This window comes from Dryas octopetala, chromosome 2 (assembly GCF_963921425.1).
Source record: "Dryas octopetala chromosome 2, drDryOcto1.1, whole genome shotgun sequence".
Classification (NCBI taxonomy): domain Eukaryota; kingdom Viridiplantae; phylum Streptophyta; class Magnoliopsida; order Rosales; family Rosaceae; genus Dryas; species Dryas octopetala.
In genome coordinates this window covers 27,822,838-27,842,617 of record NC_141367.1, presented here as the reverse complement: position 1 = coordinate 27,842,617, position 19,780 = coordinate 27,822,838, and the positions used below count along the sequence as shown (strand labels likewise).

Genomic DNA, 19,780 nt, shown 5'->3' with positions numbered 1-19,780 from the left:
TAGAAAGGTATGAGGTGAATCCGTATCCTATACCCTTAAAAAATAAAAAAATAATGACATATTTCTTTGACAAAGTAATGGTCAAAGGTTTTTATTTGAAAAAATAAGGGCTTTATATGATTTTTTTTTCTAAATAAAAAATGTTAGAAGAATTAAACTCTAATTTTCCCTATTATATAAATAGGCTCGTAGAGTCATATACCACAATACTAGAAGGAGACAAATGTTTGAAATTAGGGTACGTAGCATGCATGTCACTTCAATTTTAGTCTTTTGAACTCCAAATTATAAGTATTTTACAATTTTTCTGTACTCCCATGTCATGACAGAGTGCAAGAAAGTAAAATTGAAGTCTCATTATGGCTCTCCTGAAATTAAGCTCACAAATATTTATGATGTAAATTCTATTAACTACATAAAAGTTTACAACCTGTACGTATAACACCTTTATAAGAAAATGGCAATTAACAAAACCAAGCTCTCCCTTGAGAATTCAATCGATCACGACGATTTGTTCAAGTAGCTTGATGCGCATCCAATTCCATTCAAGGGCTCGCCCCACTTCAATTTGAGCCCTGCAGAGCTCTCACTAGTACTCCCGGCGGCACTGTGATTTTCTCTGACGTCCCCACTACCACCCCCATTGCCAACAAATGATGTGAGTGCTGCCGCTAATGCTGACTGAAACTTGGGGTTCGATGTGATCGCTTTTGTTGCAGTGGCTATTGTCTCTGTTAACAACTGCTGGTGAGGACCTTTCTGATGCTGTTGCATGTAAGATTGATAGAAATTATTGGGTTCTTGAAATGGGTTCTTTCCAATGTTTAGAGACGACCCAACTTGGTTAATATTTGATCTATTCTGAGAAAGTAGTGCCCCATAATTGAAATAGCCTGCAGTGTGATTGTTATTCCAATTGGGTGCTTGTAGTAGTGTGTTCATGTGGTCTAGAGAAGAGGAAGATGATGAGGAAAAGTTGAGACATGTCGAGGGATATGATCTTGGTGTGGAAGATAAGCCTGAAGGGAATCGTCCGAAATGGGATGAGGAGGATGGAGCGGTGAGATCGAGAGTGATGGTTGGGTGGGAATTGGTGGTTGTGATTGAGCTGTTGGGGAAGTAGAAGTGATGTGGTGGTCTTGAGTTTTGGGAGATGGAGGTGAAGTTTAGTCCATGGAGGTTAGCAGGAGTGGAGGTGGAGAGGGGGGCAGTAGCTGAGTTCATGAACCCCGGTTGTGAGGTCGAGGAGTGGGACTGAAGCATGGAAGCGGCGGCGGAGGTGGTGGAGGCCATGGCGGTGGCAGAAATTGGAAGTGGGTGATTGTGAGTTCCTTCATAGGTTGTGATTAATATGGACATATCCTTGGAACATCTTTGCACCTGAAAATTGAACAGCATTTTAATTAAACATAAGAAAGCTTAATTAAGTGGAGACCTAGCTTCTCTAATGCTGGACGTTAAACGTTACCGCAGAGATCGAGTAACTCACATTCTACATTAATCTTATTTCTTTTTCAATTGCTGGCTAGCTAGCTTGCTATATAATTCAACACAGGAGAAGATAAATGTACCTGTTTTCTCACAGGGCATGACGGTGAGACAGTGCAACGGTAGTAGGCTCGAGGGCATGGATTTCCTTTTGCTATTTTCTGCCCATATTTTCTCCATTGGCATCCATCATTCATCTGAATATAAAATCACTTCAGAGATTAATGTTTATGAAAAGCATGCATATATTTAATTTTATAGAAATTAGAAAATTACATATATCTATCTTCGATCGTTTCAAAGGTTAAACGGGTACTAACCGTTGGAGCATCGCATCTAGCTCTGACAGAAACCCTAGCCTTCTTCAAATGGGTTTGCTGTGAGACCTCATCCTCTCCACTTCTTGCTGTCTTCAACATTTTACTTGGCGGCCATATCTCAGTGGGGTCTTCTTCCTTTGGTTCGACTCCGGAGCTATTATCAGAGCTTGAATTCTTCATCATAATTTCAGTTGACTCAGCAGCAGCTGGCTCAAATCTGCAACCCAACTCCAGTGCAAGCCCAGCTTCATTCAGCACTTGGTCACCATCAATATCTTTGCCACTATTACTACTCAAATTGCCATTCTTTTTGTGAATCTCACTGTCCTTTCTGGGCTGATATTGCTGATCAGTAATAGTACTTGATGAGGTTCTCCCGAGGCTAAGGGACACAAGCTCATCAACTTCTGAAACACTCGTTTCTTCATGATGTTTATGATCATCAGCAATAGTACTAGTATCCATAGATTTCTTATTAGCTTCTTCTTTTTGAAGAGTAGTGTTAAGAAAATGCATCTCAAGAGACTGGTAATCCTTCACGATTCGAGATAATAACAGCTTTAGCCTTCCATTTTCTTCTCTCACCTCCCCCATTTCAGCTTTAGCTGATCGCAGCTCATCATCCTCCTGCAATTGAAAAGGCAATAAATACAAATTAATTTTATGGCTTAATTACTTTAATTATGAATATAAACTCCATTATTTTGATAATTAATTATATATGAAGATAAGTTTAAACAAGAAAATATCTATCAATGTGGATATAATAATACTGTGATTGGCTTAATTAAATAAAGTACGTACGTTCACCGTATCTATATGCACATGTAAATACCTAAGTGATTAATGTGGAATTGTGGATAAGATAATAATAATTACAACATATATGCCAAACAGAAAAGTTAATTAAGTACTGGATGAAGTTGAGAAATGATTCGATAACATATGGAATCTTGGACCCTTCCATGTTGACTTGATTGGTGGGCCTCTTTGGAAGCTAGATTAATATATTTATAATGATATTAAGGTCATATATAGGTTATGATCCTGATAATTAGTCAGATCATATTGATCCATCACACGAATTTAATTAGATCCTTTCATTATATGGTTAAATAGATGATGATCCATGTTTGCGGTCAAAATTTAGGGTCAAATTGATGTAAATTAATGTAAATAGATGGTTAAACTTTTTAGATGCTGTATCGAAGAGAATGTAAATTGTTTTTTTTTCTTCTAATTATTAAAACTTCATATCCTCGTGCTTTTCCTTTTCCCTTCTTAATTTCTCTTAAATTTGCAATTTATAATAGTTACCTGTTTGATAAGGGCTTTATCCTTTCCAGTAGGAGATGGCAGCTTCAAACTGTATTTTGCCTCTCGTTCAACATGTCCCCCCACCTGAATTATGATACATCCATGGATGAGTAAGAGTATGTTCAAACAAATTAGTGCAAGATTTTTTTAATATTGATATTATATGAAACTATATATATATATATAGTATTATTCATAAAAAATGAATCGATATCGTCCAAAGAAAAAAAGAATCGATATATCATTGTGGATGGAATATGAGAATTAATACACAAAAAAGAGTCAGAAAACACATATATAAACATCAATGAGCAGTGAAAAATCAGACAGTTTCAAGAACATTAATATAAGATTGTGAAACGATTATAAATGATAACCCAACCCATAAAATCATCAATATATATATATATATAAGATTAATCAACTTAAATATTAGGAGCTTAATTAATTAGCAATAAAAAGAAAATAAATAAAAGACATGCAGAGAACTAGCTTGATCCATATATATATAGGAAAATTCCATTGGCATGCAATTAAATAGGAATTAAGAAATTAATTCACCTGCTTGTTTATGATCTCCATGGAAGTAGTAGTAGCCTCTTCATCATCAGCATGATCAGATTTCACTGTTTTGTCTTCCACAACTGTATTTCCAATTCCAAGGAAAGACTTCTCCGAAGTGCTGTTCACCATTTCTTTTGGACGCCTATTTGCTATTTCCATAGCACTTTGGCCTCTTCTATATATATATATATATAGATAGATAGAGAGAGAGAGAGAGAGAGAGAGAGAGAGAGAGAGAGAGAGAGAGAGAGAGAGAGAGAGAGAGAGAGAGAGAGAGAGAGAGAGAGAGAGAGAGAGAGAGCCTATAGATTTTGACTTTATGTACGTATTAATCAATATATATACCCTGCAGTGCTTATCTTCTGCAATCTGAATATATACATGTTATAACACTACTAGCTAGCTCATTGAGAAATGTCAAACACCTCCAATCACAGTTGTTTTTTAAACAAGAGCCGAGTATTAGATATATAGCCAAATACCCTCCAAGAAGCAATTCAATATTTTAATTTGGGAGGACCATTAACTTAATTACATGAAATTAATTATTATTATTATTATATATAAACAAACATGCAAACAAATGAAAGTTCAATTTCAACGTTGTTGAGAGAGAAAGAGAGATAGAGGAGGACCATTAATTTGAAGGATCTAATCTACCAGACTACCAGTCAGGTTGAAGATTTGCAAGTGTGTGTAAAAAGTCACACGACGGCCTATTTGGGTCAAACGTACCTCATGATCTGCCATCATCAACCTTGACCCCAGAGACTTTCTCCATACGCGCGTCCTTCATTTGATTTTTCAGTGCAATTAATTTATTTCGGTGTAATTTTTAATCTTTCTTACTTAATTTACACCCTCATTGTTTCAATATTCTTGAATAACTTCTTTGGAAACAAGAGGAGACGTTATTTTATTTCAAAAGGAATTTATTCATTATTAATTACAAAGAAACATATGTCACAATTTAGAAAAATAAGGGTTGTCCAGGTATATGTGTTAAAATTTTCTAAAGGAAATTACAAATAAGAAATTTAAAGATTTCGTTGAAATTATCCGTTTGTTTGGTTCACAATTTTTTTTTTAAATTCTGTTTTAGTCTACTAATTATTCCACTTATTCAATAAAGGTCCAAATTTGTTTTTTTAAATTTGTCCTGCTTTTTACCCTATCAAATTCAACAAACATATAATTGTTTTAAAACTATGCATATTCTCTTTACAACCATATAAAGATCATTCAAATCGGAGTTCTAAAACTCAAAATAATTGGCTCCAAAGTATAGTATCCGAAACTATCAATTTTTCCTATAAAATTTTTAGATTTTTCAAATTCCACTAAACTTTAATTCTCTTTGATTTTAATACTCCAAATTGGTTTATATGACTAAAAATGATGAAATATAACTTATACTTTAATTATAATTGAAGAAAACACAACCAAAATGATTTAAAATCATAACTTAAAAAAGATTGTAGACAATGAACTAGATATAAAATAAGTAGACCAAAATTGAAATTAAAAAAGATCGTAGACCAAAACTGAACTAGATATAAAATAAGTGCACCAAATTTGTAATTTCCTCAAATTTTCAATATATATAGTAGTTATCCCTAAGTTGTTTAACATTTGATATACATGGAACATGATTGACAATTAATGATAATTTATGTTCAAAAACCTATTAACTTTTAAATTAATATGTAAATTATTTAGATTATATATATTTGTTATTTACATTATCGATCACATCTTGCACATAAGCATGATCTATGTTAACTCATGCATGTAATTAGGCTTCATTCATCTTTAAAGAGATATAATTATAAGTGATCAGTAGATATGAGCTATCTAGCATGAGTCAAATGATTTTTGGCTAATCAAGATTCAAAATTAGCATAAACCATATGGTAATTAAGACATGGGGTTTTGTGTATGTGTCTTTATGCGTGCACGGACTAGTGTTTAGGTCAACAAAAGAATATCAATATGGGTTTGTTATTACTTAAGACTTCGGGGAGAAATTGTACTTTTTGATGAATTATTTAATTAATTATGTTACTTGCCAATACAAATAAGTAAATAATTAATTAAAGGGCAGCAGACCCATCAATTTTGAAATTTTCATAGCCTGCTGTGACTCCAGTTTTCGGAATTTCTTAATCTACTAATCTCATATAGATCGAGTTCAACAAATTGAAACGGAAGGCTTCGCTGTGCAGCAACCAATGCGAAGGGAAAAGTGGAAAATAAACAAATTGAAAATGAAAAAAAAAAAAAAAAAAACCCACATGCAAGTATGCAATCATGGTTAAGTACTAGCATATATATATATATATATATATATCAGTAAATTGTGTTTTTAAAATGAATTTAGCTAATCCTTGTTACTTGGAGTTGTACGTCTAATCTAATAATTAACATCCATCTGCAACGTGCCACCATGCAATATCATTAACATGTCAATAACTTTGGTTGCATCAATTAATTCCGTTTTAAATAAAAACCATAATTCTGACCTTTCAAAAGCCTCATTAATTTGTCGAATATTTATGGAAATTGTTGGCAACTATTGGAGCATATATTCATGCATATAATTAACTATTCCAACTTCTGTCCCTGGTAATATATAACACCTTCAACTTAACAATACTGTTTTTTTTTTTTTTTTTTAAAAGCAGTGGCAATATTTGAAAATGATGAACATATATGTCTGCACTTTCTTAGGTGACAGCTGAAAACATGAAAATCAGTATCCTAGTTAAGCCTGAATTATGTGGTCCATCTTCATGGCATTTCATAATTATGTTAAGCTTCAGCTTTTTTTTTTTTTTGGGGGGGGCGGGGTTAATTTCTTTTTTCATTTGTATTTTTAATTTCCTTAATTAAATGAATCTGGTACTGGTAGTAGTCTTTTGACATATGCACAGACTCCATGTGTAGTTGAATAGAAAATAGATTTTGCATTGACAAAGACACGGATCGATCTATTAATTTGCCCACTAATTAAGGTCTCATCAGCTTATGAATTGGTGAATTAAATTAAGAAAAGAAAGAGCTTGAATAATATTCGGCCAAATGAAGTTTTGTGTAAAATTCTCTGAGCCACATAAATGTCACCATCCCATATCCTCCAAATTCTAAACTTATAGAAAATTTAGGGGGCCGGTATGCAATTACTTGGAACCTTGCGCAAAGACTTTAAGAACTAGCTAGACCAGTTAATTACGGTCTATATATATATGGCCAAATTTGTTTAGAGCATAAAAATATAAAATGAATAAGACTCGATCCATTTGGTGAAAGTGGCTTGTGAAGAAGTTGGCCGACGGTCGCAAGAGAAAATAGAAGATAAGTTTCATAAGGTTGAGAGACTCGATCAGAGACTCTTCCTTCTTAATCTATTCATTACGTGTAGACTGTAGATATTGATAAGGCAAGTTTCGTGGAATACAATTAAATAGTATTTATTCTATATTTAGTAATGAATATATATAGTCCAAAACTGTAACTTTCTTTGCACAAGACAAAGCAAAAACAAAGGACAAAATTAGGAAATTAATTAAGAATCAGGAGCCAGCAAGCTTAAGTCCTACGTACGTATATGGATTTTAAAACTCACTTATCAGACAGCTGCACAAAATTGATTCAATGGATCGGAGATCGGTAAAGTATCTCTTTATTTATTTACATTGGAGAGTAGTTCTTGATCTATATAAAATCCTTCAATCGCTATTTTTTAACTCTTTACTTGAAGAAGGAAAAAAACAAAGTTCAAGTGCACATACATAAAATTACAAAATGACTACTAAAGGAGGTGATAAATATCACGTTCTAAACCTGTAAGTTGTTGTCATTAACTAATTAAAATCGTGCATGAACCATGTAAATTTGTACCTCTAATATTTTGAAGTAGCTAGAGATAATTATATTTGTTCTCAACAAATTTATCCATCATGTGTTGTTCACTTGATAAAATAACTGCAAAACAAAGATCTATGTACCTACTTAATTGATGTACACATTTTAATTTGTGTGACTCTTTTATGACTATATATATGGTGGTATGAAAATAATATATAATAGCTAAGGTCGATCAGAAGCATGAGCAGTATCAACAATCATATATATCCATGTTAAGAAATTGTCATACATGAGAGAGAGAGAGAGAGAGAGAGAGAGAGAGAGAGAGAGAGAGAGAGAGAGAGAGAGAGAGAGATCAACGTCCATCGATCCAGAGTCATTTATGAGAACTAAATTAATTCTAACTTGTTACACAGTACAAACAATATCTTATTCCGATTTTAGTACTCTAACAACACTTCATTACAAAATCTAATTAAGAAGGCAACTGGTTATATAGAAAAACTAAAAGTAGGGTCAAGGGTGTTGTTGACAGCTCGAACCAACGGTTTGATAGTTCACAAGCACATGATTAGGAAGCCACTCACTCAATGAATCTACAAAACCTTTAAAAGTTTTATACACAAGATTCCTAGCTAGCTGGTAAATTAATCCAAGTGGGTTGTTATTATATAAACCTAGGTCAATGGACAAAAGGATGCTGATTCAAGTATCTGAAACTAAATTATCCACTACACATTCAATAAATTAATTAATGGACTGACCTCAAGTAATATAACATAGTATATATATATATATATGTCTAATTATAGCAATATTTGCTGAATGTGATTGGATGTTCTTAATTTAATGTCATCGATCACCCATGCCAATTAGTTGTGTAATTAAGTTTAATTAGATTAGGTAAATGTAAATCTTAATCTACCAAACTTTGATCATAAGTCTACTTTAAGCTAAAGCACTTTAAGCACAGATTATGATGAAACTAGTCCATCTATTTTCACGCCAGTCAACGCCCCTTCAGAGGCTCAAATACAGCATTATATATATAAGCTTCCAACCAATATAGTTGATTCCTATCAAATTTGCATAACTTTTTTTTTTTTTGCTGAAAAATTTGTATAACATTATAATTTATAAATCTTTAAAACACACCACAAAAAATGTGAATAAAAGCCACCTTCATTGATTGCATAGAAATGGGTGGTATTTGAGAACTTTAGTCCCTATTGCCCAATTGCCACTCATTTTTGTTAAAATCGAGACACTTTAGTCCCTATTACCCAATTGTCACTCATTTCTGTGCAACTAATAAAGGTAGCATTTGCTCACATTTCTTGTAGTGACACTCTCTTTATTAAACATATAGTAAAATAAAAAAATAACTTTTCATTTTCTGTGAAAGTTATTAGTTTCAAAGTTTAACTTCCCACTTTCTGCAAAAGTTATTACATCATGAGTTTGAATTAAAAACTTATAAATGAGATCAATTTTTTTATGATTTAAACATCATATGTCTCACACGCACAAAGTGCATATACACATGTAGACGTGCTAGTTTTATAGTGAAAATTGACACTCTATATGAACATTTGTTTGGTTCCGCATAGCATTACTAATTTACTACTCATTAAACATAAATCAACATCGTGTGCTGCAGTGCACACTATAATACGATGGCTGCAGAAATTGGGCATGTTTTAATCTGATCGATTATAAACACAATATAGCTAATTAATTAGAATGAAAATATACCTCAAGAAAATGATTACTAGTACTACTAGCTAGACTCTATTTTGTTGGATGTTGCGGTGCTTCATTTATTTAAATGTGAGTATATTATAGATCTAATTTTTTTCTAACAAATTAAATATTAACATGTACATTGACACATTATTTGATGAACCTATCATTATTATAACAAAATTTCTCCTCGATCATATTTTACGGTTGGACTAAAATGCAGGGACGACTCTTTGCAACCTCATATGGGATTATCACTCAATTTTTTCCAAATATTTAATAAAGTAGGTTAGCCATCGGATTAAAATAAATAGCGACCAACAATTTGTTTTCCTTTGTCTAAATGAAATATTACATAATTGCATGACGTTTTGTGAAGTAGTATAGTTTAAAACATTATATTAGTCAATTGGGGTTGGATTATGCACAAGAATACAGCCAATAAATAAGTAAATGATTAGAATATTAACTTGTAACTATAAGTCCCAACAATTTCTTGCTGGAAATTATAATATATGTTGCAAAGAAACTTCATGGATACATACACGCCCATTTTTTATTATTTTTGTTACTTATTGACTTGTGATATATTTGAAATATTTCTATAGGATGAAAGGCTGACACACTGCCTTTGTTGGGTAATAATATAATTCTCAAGGCAATAACGTGACGTTTGGGGAGAAGTTTTCCATAACGCAAACAAGCTTCATAACGATTGTAGTTTTCATGTTGAAACCTAAATTTTTTAGCAATGGGCCTATATATATTCATCTATAAAGTTAAATTTATCATGCATAATTTTGTAACAGGCAGTTAAAACAAAACTAAATAATTATAAGAAGTTGTGAGAACTTTGTAGCTTTAATGGTTTTGAGCATTTACCACCACACCCGAATTCTCCATCTTAAAATGTGAAATGAAAAATTTGTGTGAAATGTGAATGGTCCATTTCAAGGGATTAATAACTCATTTAGAAAATGGGGGTTGATTGAGTAATTTTATAAGCTTAAAAAGAATCATCTATTTTAATTTTCTTACACAGCTGGCAATGTGGAGTATTGTGGATAAAAATTCAAATAAAATGATATTCTGGAATTTGGACTCTGGACCGAGCCTTTTTATATCTGGGCTGGACTTCCAGAGAAGCGTTAATTTGGGTTTTACCATGGTAATTTTCTTCTTTTTCTTGTTGAAAAAAAGAGAGAAAGAGATCAGATAATGATGATGAAAATGAGGCCTTGGGCCTCCCTCTTGCGTTCTCTTTTGGGCTGTTCCTGCCCTTTTAATGAAGTTCTTTTCGATCAAAAAGAAAGGAAAAGATGATGATGGAAATGATGCATGAGATGGTTTTGGGCCTTTGGCATTGACCCACACGAGTCACACGACTCACACGACTTGAAAAAGACTAATGCTCATAAAAGGTCAGGGATGGAACTGTGATAAAAGAACGTGGTCAACCACTTCATTCTTCAATCTGTACTCAACTTTGCATAACGACATAGCTAATAATATATAGCCAAAATTTTAGGACTCCTAATAACAAGACAGATACAACGATACAAGTTACAACACAAGAGGTTAAGATCAAAAGAACATCGTTTGCACTTGTGAGGTCCTGCAACATTCACTATCGGTTCCATTCAAAGTCTCCCCCATATCTAGGATTGGTGTTATTGGCACGGCTCAAATCTTCTGGTTTTATAGAGTTTGCATAGGCATGCCAACCTAAAATGTATGGCAGGATAAACTGCAAAGAACAGAAAGATGTGAGTCATAACTGGCAAGAATTCAGCAAACTCGCATGTATAGAGGACATTTTCAGCCTAAAAGCAGGCGCAGAGGACGAGAGAGATCATACATTGAAAGCTGCGGTGAGAACAGCAAACTCTGCTTTGGTGACAGGAATATAAATGCTCTCATCCACATTGATAAGCTTGTTTTGAACACCTTGAATAAATGCCATTATGATAACAGAAACAGAATATATGATAAAACACATGAGTAGCATACAATACGTAAAATAAATGGGTTACACATGGTAAATATTATATTGATAAAACAGAATCCCTAAATTACTAACTGACTCACATTCAAAAGCTTAAACCAAAATTCTGCGAATGCATCCATGTTTGACCATGAAGCACACTTGTGTATAGTTATAACTAAAAAGTCTATACTTTGATGAACAAATGGGAAGGTTTGTCTAAAGTATTGATGTACTAATAAGTAATAACATACTGCTATACTCAAAAAGTTGATTGAAAATAAACAATCACCGCATCAAATCACATATTATGGCATAATAAGGCCGAGGATAGTGTAATGTTCACCGCCAAGATTTCAAGGAAAAAGAGGATTACTGAGGTTAAAGAAATGGCCAGATCCATCTGGAAGAGGCTCCACCTTCAACACCTTCCTGACCTTGCCCTCCTCACTGCAGAACAAACCAATTTTCTATATAATTTATTATTTAGAAAATGTAATAATCTAATTGACAAGGTGCAGCGCAACATGTACGAGACAGCAGGGCAAAATGATCATGTGTATTGACATAAATGGATATCACATATATATATATATAGAGAGAGAGAGAGAAGGCCGCAGTACCAAGCTTATTGCAGTCACAATGAATCATAAACTAGAATTTTTTGGTTATGAAGTCTAAACATCCCTATGATTTCATAACAAGAAGATGATATTTGTATTCAATGTATGCTGATTACAGATTCACATACAACACGGGTATCACTATCAGATTTATGAAAATCCATGATAAGGCAAAAACAGGGGAGGGGTGAAGGAGTTCAAACTCCCATTCTCCAATATATAAAATGCAGTAGACATAGAGTGGATAGCATCTCACCTTTTCCCCTTAAAAGGATCATGGAAAAATTCACAGGACTCCCTCGGGCCAAGGCTAACCAGGCTTCCAATTTCTGTCACAGATAGTGAGAACACCTGCACAAAGCAAAGTGTCACTTTGCATACATTTATGATCACAATTCCAATTATGGTAAGTGGCAACCATACACATACTTACAACCCTCATAATTTCGAACTAGCACCAACTAGAGAAGGTTTAGTTAGACAGAGAACCCACACATTATTCATGATTCATATTAACACAAGCAGAGTGAATCACCTGCTTTCTGCTCCAATCATACATACGAACACCTGCTGCCGGAGCAAACTGAAGTAGCACAAAGCCTTCCCTGGACAGTTTAAATGCCCCTGACTGCCCCAAGACACAAAACCATCACAGAACAAGCAATCAGACCCTCTATACCATAAACACAGTTTCATGTTAATAAAGACCAAAATGAAGTATCAAACAAATCAAACATACATCTAAAGCTGTGAACTCTGGAGCTTTGGGCTCTACTGTAAGAGCCGCCTTTCCCTTGTATATCGAGTGACCCACATAAAACCTAGGCGGCGACGCAGTAGCTACACACACAAACCAACCAAACGAATACATTTATTAACATCTATATAAACACAGAAATTCAAATTAACCCTCCTTTTGGCTCTGCAATTAAAGAAAATAGAAGAATTATCACCCTTTTTTATATAAATCATTTAACTTGAACCCGCTGTTTGGTTGCAGAGAAAATTAAGTACCTCCGGAGGGAGTTTCTGAAGCGGACGAAGAATTCTTGTTTGGAGGAGGAGAAGGGGGGGTGAACCTCTTCTGGTCGAAGTACTCAGACTGGCGGCATTTCACGGAGAGTCTCTTCCTTGACGAGGCCAAACTCGGAGCGAAGCCAAAGGTGTTGGTGCTGAAAACCCTAACTCTGCTGGAGAGCTCCGAAGAAAGAGAGTGATTAGGGTTTTGGGCAGCCACTAGAGAAGAAGATAGCGAGTGTAGCTTCAGCATCCTTAACACTCTCTCCCTCTCTCTCCCTCTCTCTGTCTGTCTCTTCCCCGCTATGTTTTAATTCCTTTTCTTTAAGCGATGACGGGCCGGATATGGGGCTGACGTTTGGGCCCGGGCCAATATTATCATGGGCTCATCGTAAAAAGGCGCGCCCGCTTGTTTCTTTTTCAGCCACAAGTGAGAGTTTGAGACTTCACAATACCAATAGCTCCTTCTTCACTCTAAAGCCGTTTGTAGCTCTCTCTGCTTTGGTTTTTTTTTTTTCATGTCAAATGTCGTCGTCGCTATGTTCCTTAGGACTCGCACCGCAATGGAGGCACAAGAACGTGCGCTTCTTCTTGCTCTTCCTCCACTCCAAGAGAATGACTATTACCTTCGTGCCCAGAGCCACTTCCTCTTCAACCAACGACGATTCTGTTTCATTGCCCAAAACAACGCAGGCACTCTCTTTCTCTCAAACTCCTTTACTTTTTTTTTTTGGAAACTCTTACTGCATTTTCTTCATTGTTGGTGTTCTGTTGTTGTACTCGCAGTTGGGTTATGATCCTTCCGAGGACTTGTTCGGGCTCGAGGTCTATCTAAAGCCAAGGTGAGTTTGTAACTTTTCCAAGTCCTATGCTTTGCTTAATTTCCTATAAGTATGGATTTTCTTCGCTTTTTCTTGTTTATAGTGCAATTCTCTGCCTTCCAACGGCTTACCTGTTTGTGGGTTTTAAATATTATTGGCTAATTATATTCTAATTAGAAGAGAGAGTACACCTAGGCATTGTTTTCAGCTAAAGATTATCCAAAGCATGTACGTGAATGGTTAAGCTTGCCTGCTTTCTTCTTCATTGATTGAATTCAATCATTAATTTTGCAGTTTTAGCATTTTTCTGTCCGTATGCATGCTCTTCAATGATAGTATTATCAATTAGATAATGTTTAGTTGATTTTTTTGGATGCAAGACAGTTGATTCTATCTTAAATTTAGGAACGCTAGTTTGGGTGCACGCAAACCAAGATCCTGGTTCGGCCCAAATGGTCAGTATATCAGAGAGCTACCTTGCCCAAGTTGCCGGGGGAGGGGCTATACTCCTTGCTCAGAGTGTGGTATAGAAAGGTCCAGATCAGACTGTTCACAGTGTATTGGGAAGGTATGTGCTTCGGCTTATTGTATAAATTTCCTTACCAATAAAACATGAGAAGAATATGCACTGAATAATAAGGAGAATAATGTGCTTGAATCAGATAAACCCTTTCAAATTCAATCTAATCCATTTAGGTAATTTGAATGATGCCATACATGAATCAGATTATGAGACAAGTAGACAACCCACAATTGCTTATTTTCTGTTGAATCTTTTTTCCAACATTATTCTTCCTGAATCTCTTATCTTTCATTTATTTGGGGTTGGATGATTATGGGCATTTTAGATGATGGTAACTACTATCCCTAATGATTATGAAGGAATAAGGCATTGATTTTTCAAGGGCAATTCAATATATTGTTAACCTTCCACTTATTGTAACAGGGCATAATGACTTGTCGTCAGTGCTTGGGAGATTGTGTCATATGGGAAGAGGCAATTGATGAACGGCCATGGGAGAAAGCCCGCTCAATGTAACTTTTTAACATTCCTACTTTATCTTGCACTCTTGGTTTGATTTCCAAATTTTATATTTTGCATTGCTGTAGCTTGTATTTAGCATCTAATATATAACAATTTAACCGCTACCTTTTTTAGTCTTTTTTAATCTGGCCATGTACTTCTGCTATAGACTTCCTGATCAAACCAATAACTCATTCAAGTTTTGACCTACTTTGCTGATATTTTAAACCTAAACATGGACTTGCTCACAAACACAGGTATTTTTACACATACATACATATTATTCATTGAAACTTCAGTCTTTAAAGGTGCTTTGAATTCTTATGTGTTTTAGCTGCACTTCCATTTTGCACTCTGGCTCAGGTCTAGCTAATGGTTTTAATATGTTATGCCATCAAAATTTTGATAAAGAAACCATTTCTTTACTTGTCATGCATTGAAATAATTGATCAAACAGCTGATATTCTCAATCACAGAGAAAAGGTCTATAATGCCAAACTATGAGGTTAATGTGAGGCCCTGTAGTTTTCATTGATTTAGTTTTAAGTCGATTTTTTACTTTTAGCTTGTTCATGTCTAATATCTGAGTTCTTTGGGATGCAGAGTGATTTAAAATTTAAAATTTTTAAATTCTTTTCCTCCTCCCAGTTCTCCGCTCAAGATGAAGGAAGATGATGAAGTTGACAATTTAGACATAAAGCTGGATGTCAAGAGAAAATCAAAGCGAGTATACCAGTCACCACCTCCTGAAGTTGGACTGAAGATCAGCCGGTCTCTAAAAGTTAGTTGTCTGCTTCTACCTTACCTGACATGTTGCATGTAGAAAAGATGACATGAATATGTATTTTATTGCATATTAATTGCAAACTAGAACTATATATGATACCTGCAGTTGTAGCTATCATAACTCTACTGAGACACCTTTACTTTCTATGTAAGGTTCAGCTTAAAAAGTCACTGTGTTTCCATTGTAATTTGCATATCTTACTTAAAAAAATACATTATTTAGTGGCCATATCATGAATTTAATCTTCTTTGTCTAGCTGGATGATTGCAGAGTCTGAATGCCAAAACTGGTCTATTTAGTAAGAGAATGAAGATCATCCATCGTGATCCTATGCTTCATGCTCAAAGAGTGGCTGCGATTAAGGTCTGGTACTTCAAGATTAATTACTGTTTGGAACTTCTGATAATTATCTTTGATGACTGTTCGTTTGTCTTGATATGTTAAAACACTGACTATGTTAGTTGATTGTTTTTCTATATTCTACAGAGCTTTGTTGCTAACTAAATTACTTAAAATGTCTTTACATAGAGGGCTTTCATGACTTATGATAAAAATGACAATCACAAAATCAAGGCTTCCACAACTCCTGTTATTCTTGATTGTTTTGCTGCAGGGAAGGTTGCACAAAGTAACTTTTATTTTATCTAGGTTATGCCGTTTTTTGTTGCCTTATCTTTATCTTGGGTGATAATTTGGCTTGTCATATGGTTGAGAGCTTGAAGTATTGAAAAAGAAGCTGAACCAGGCATCAAGTTAAGCAATGTCCGTCATTAAAAAAGAAATAAGTTAAGCGATGATGTTTCATTTTAGTTTTTGGAAGTGAGGTGCAATGTTATATGACAGTTATCGAAGTGCTTTGCAACTTGTGCCCTGACTGTTTGCAACCGAAAGAAAATCTGTGCTGAAACATTCATTTGCAACTACATTTTTTTATATGCATTGCAGAAAGCCAAGGGAACTGCTGCAGCAAGAAAGCGTGCTTCTGAAACTTTAAAAGCTTTCTTTAGTGACCCAGAAAACCGTCGCAAAAGGAGCATTTCCATGAAGGGTCAGTTCTTATACTCCATTGCAGGTTTACTGCAGACTGCTTTTAGTTGAATTTGTATGCTGTGTCCGTCCATTGATAAGTACTAGTAAATTATGTAACCTTTCATTGTTGTGCTAGCTGTTAATGTTATTTTTTCCCCGTTCAATGAGGAAAACATAGTCACATTATAGATACAGGACAAGTTATTTTTTTATGGTATTAAACTTGACTTCAATCTATTTCCTGTTCGTGATGCAGGAGTAAAATTTTACTGCAGAAACTGTGGACGTGAGGGGCATAGGAGACACTACTGCCCAGAACTAAAGGGTAGCTTGATAAATAGGCAGTTCAGGTGTGGCCTATGTGGGGAAAAGGGCCATAACAGAAGAACCTGTCGAAAGTCAAGGTTGAGCAATCATAAAAGCACGGTTAGAAGACATCACCATTGCAGTACGTGTCTGCAAAGAGGCCATAATAGCAGGACATGCCCTAAAGTGATTGGGGTAAAGTCTAGTATTGATAGTCCTGGAAGCAGAAGAACATACAAGTGCAGGTTGTGCCAAGAAAATGGGCATAATAGTAGGACTTGTCCTAATAGAAGTGGTCATCAATGTGAAGTAGGAAAGCAATGAACATTCTTGTGCCTTGCCAAGAAAATATAAATTGAAATTACTATGGAACAATGCGGCTCCAACAAATTTGTAAGTTTATTTATAGCCTTGGCAGATGGCCGTGTTTCATGGGTCTGAAGTCTGAACTGGCATCTCCTTTGGTTGAAGATAGACAGTTGCGATCTAGAAGGAAGCCACTGACAAAGAATTATCAGTCTTCCGACATGAAATATGTAATTATTTTTTGTCCCATTGGAAGAGAAAAATTATAATTAAAGGTATTTATGCCATCTCATAATCCTGGGAATACTTTAAAGTTAAGTTGCAGTCTAACAACTATCCTTTGTTGAATCGGAATTCAGAAATAACACGAAAACAGAAGCAAGTTGACGTTGAAGGGAGATGAGAATGCCCACAAATAATACTGAAAAACTTTATAATTTTGAATTTATTGCCATTTAGCAACATTTTGAAACCAGAAGTAGGTTTGTGCATGCAACCGCTGCTTGAGATTGAATGAGCACATAGTAGAAACTGGACCAACAATCTGATGGAATTTTCAACCATTGAGCAGTAGAAAATATAGATGTAACAACATCAATGAGAAAATAATAACCACGACCTTGGTCTATATATATATATATATATTGAAACTCTACGAATTAAGCAGTAACAGATCCCTACACCTATTCCAGGTGCGTAGATTTGGGTTTTATAAAATATAACATCAGTATAAACATTTTCATAATCCTTGAAGTAAGCCCATTGTGTTTGGCCTCCCTTGATGAAAGCCAACTTGTAATTATACAAATCGGAGAGTGCTACAACCACATAACTATCCGGATTTAGAAGGGGATCAGCGGGCAAGATGACCTTCTGGAACTGGAAGTAATACGAGAAGAACTTACCTGCAACGCAGGTGAACGCCATTCCTTGCAAACGACAGCAAAACGGACATGGTCCATGGGTTTCAAGAGCTTATCCAGAATCAAATAGACAATAGGTACCGGAAGACTTGCCCATTCTGGTAGGTAACCACAGCTCATGCTAAGTATGAATCACACATCAATTCACATCCTAGAATACAAATTTAGAATTTAGTGTTCATAGAATCATAATTATTTAGTAAACGCCATTATATATCTAAAAATAATATTGATATGAATCTTAAATGATGTGTCATTGTAAATGTTAATATTTTACTTATTGTAAAATAAAAAAATGCTTGAGATTAGTAATTATACACACTTACCTAACCACATTAGTTGATCACTTTATGTGACAGCTAAGTTGGCCATGTCATGTTAATTAATATAGTAATACTATTGATTCAATTTTTTTTTTTTTTTGTAACTTACATGACATTCATACATTAGATGCTAAAAAATAAAAAATAAAACCTAAAAAAAAAAAATACATTGTTCAGTAAAATAATAATACATAAGATGGGTTAACTTTTAGTATTACTGTAATTCATAAAATGGGTTGACATAAATTTTAAGTTTAAATTATTTGCATATTATTCATGTCATTAATGACATAATATTACCACATTAACTCCCACATAATGTGGTCAAATAAGTATGTATAAATAGCATTAATAGACTATATATGCTTATAAATAAATGACACATTGACACATTTGAGATTCAAATTTAATATACAAATTTGAGATGCCTAAAAATGTGTAATTTGGTATTTTTGTATTTATTTATTTAATTCTCTTCAAGCATAAGAATGCTTGGATGATTGAAAAAAAAAAAAAAAATTACTAGGAATCTTAAATCATGTGTATTGTATATGTCACTATGTTAGATTGTTAGTATTGACACATTTGACTATTTGAGATTTCTAACACGCAGTCTAAAAATGTGTAATTTAGTTTTTGAGCAAATTACAATTTAGTACCTCAACTTTATATGTTGTTTCAATTTAGTACCCCAACTTTGAAACCTTGCAAAAAAGTACCTCAACTTTTATTTTGTGTCAAAATAGTACCTCCGTTAATTTTTCTGTCAAAATAGCAGGAGTATTTTCGTCTTTTCCTTAAATTTTAAAAATAATAATTTTTTTTTGAATAAAAAAATTTTAAAAAAATAAATTTTTTAAAAAAATTATTTTAAAATAATAATTTTTTTTTAATAAACAAATTTAAAAAATTTTTTAAAAATAAAATAAAATTTTTTTTGGGTAAGGGGTGCAGGGCGGGGAGGGGAAGGGAGGGGTTGGGATGTGCGACGGGGGTTGGGGCTGGGAGGTGCGACGGGGCTGGGCGGAGGGGCAGGGGTGTGCGACGGCGGTTGGGGCTGGGGGAGGGGGTGCGACGGGAGTGGGGTGGGGGGAGGGGTGGGTCGGGCAGAGAGAGGGGGAGTGGGTGGGGGTGGGCTGGGGATGGGCTGGGGAGGAGGGGAGGGCTGGGATGTGCGACGGAGGTTGGGGCTGGGGGGTGCGACGGGGCTGGGCTGAAGGGCAGGGGTGTGCGACGGGGGTTGGGGCTGGGGGAGGGGGTGCGACGGGAGTGGGGTGGGGGGAGGGGTGGGTCGGGCAGAGAGAAGGGGAGTGGGTGGGGGGTGGGCTGGGGATGGGC

The 19,780-nt window shown here is 34.9% G+C and overlaps 3 protein-coding genes across 3 annotated transcripts; 1 reads left to right on the top strand and 2 right to left on the bottom strand.

Moving 5' to 3' along the window:
- Positions 1 to 418: 418 nt before the first annotated feature.
- Positions 419 to 3,848, bottom strand: LOC147295090 (WRKY transcription factor 72A-like). The gene is made up of 5 exons (XM_086231239.1): positions 3,687 to 3,848; positions 3,126 to 3,209; positions 1,809 to 2,435; positions 1,572 to 1,685; positions 419 to 1,380 (listed from the first exon to the last, which is right to left on the bottom strand). The coding sequence occupies exons 1-5, from the start codon at positions 3,846 to 3,848 to the stop codon at positions 502 to 504; spliced, it is 1,866 nt and encodes a 621-aa protein (XP_086087365.1). The 3' UTR covers positions 419 to 501.
- A 6,848-nt stretch (positions 3,849 to 10,696) lies between these two features.
- On the bottom strand, positions 10,697 to 13,213 carry LOC147295089 (single-stranded DNA-binding protein WHY1, chloroplastic-like). Its single transcript, XM_086232892.1, has 7 exons — positions 12,921 to 13,213; positions 12,646 to 12,746; positions 12,442 to 12,534; positions 12,163 to 12,257; positions 11,660 to 11,733; positions 11,158 to 11,246; positions 10,697 to 11,046 (listed from the first exon to the last, which is right to left on the bottom strand). The coding sequence occupies exons 1-7, from the start codon at positions 13,174 to 13,176 to the stop codon at positions 10,927 to 10,929; spliced, it is 828 nt and encodes a 275-aa protein (XP_086089018.1). The 5' UTR covers positions 13,177 to 13,213; the 3' UTR covers positions 10,697 to 10,926.
- A 173-nt stretch (positions 13,214 to 13,386) lies between these two features.
- Positions 13,387 to 17,483, top strand: LOC147295088 (zinc knuckle (CCHC-type) family protein). Its single transcript, XM_086232827.1, has 8 exons — positions 13,387 to 13,616; positions 13,710 to 13,765; positions 14,150 to 14,312; positions 14,691 to 14,779; positions 15,417 to 15,549; positions 15,826 to 15,918; positions 16,501 to 16,603; positions 16,841 to 17,483. The coding sequence occupies exons 1-8, from the start codon at positions 13,449 to 13,451 to the stop codon at positions 17,212 to 17,214; spliced, it is 1,179 nt and encodes a 392-aa protein (XP_086088953.1). The 5' UTR covers positions 13,387 to 13,448; the 3' UTR covers positions 17,215 to 17,483.
- The last annotated feature ends 2,297 nt before the right edge of the window (positions 17,484 to 19,780 follow it).

Excerpts from the sequence above, each read along its gene's own strand:
- LOC147295090 (XM_086231239.1), bottom strand. The coding sequence starts at position 3,848 with ATGGAAATAGCAAATAGGCGTCCAAAAGAAATGGTGAACAGCACTTCG. Across the intron at positions 2,436-3,125 it reads ATAAAGCCCTTATCAAACAG|GAGGATGATGAGCTGCGATC; the intron begins GTAACTATTATA and ends TTTCAATTGCAG. Across the intron at positions 1,686-1,808 it reads CTAGATGCGATGCTCCAACG|ATGAATGATGGATGCCAATG; the intron begins GTTAGTACCCGT and ends TTTTATATTCAG.
- LOC147295089 (XM_086232892.1), bottom strand. The coding sequence starts at position 13,176 with ATGCTGAAGCTACACTCGCTATCTTCTTCTCTAGTGGCTGCCCAAAAC. Across the intron at positions 12,258-12,441 it reads ATGATTGGAGCAGAAAGCAG|GTGTTCTCACTATCTGTGAC; the intron begins GTGATTCACTCT and ends TGCTTTGTGCAG. Across the intron at positions 11,247-11,659 it reads TGGCCATTTCTTTAACCTCA|GTGTTCAAAACAAGCTTATC; the intron begins GTAATCCTCTTT and ends CATTTATTCAAG.
- LOC147295088 (XM_086232827.1), top strand. The coding sequence starts at position 13,449 with ATGTCGTCGTCGCTATGTTCCTTAGGACTCGCACCGCAATGGAGGCAC. Across the intron at positions 14,780-15,416 it reads TGGGAGAAAGCCCGCTCAAT|TTCTCCGCTCAAGATGAAGG; the intron begins GTAACTTTTTAA and ends TCCTCCTCCCAG. Across the intron at positions 15,550-15,825 it reads AGATCAGCCGGTCTCTAAAA|AGTCTGAATGCCAAAACTGG; the intron begins GTTAGTTGTCTG and ends GGATGATTGCAG.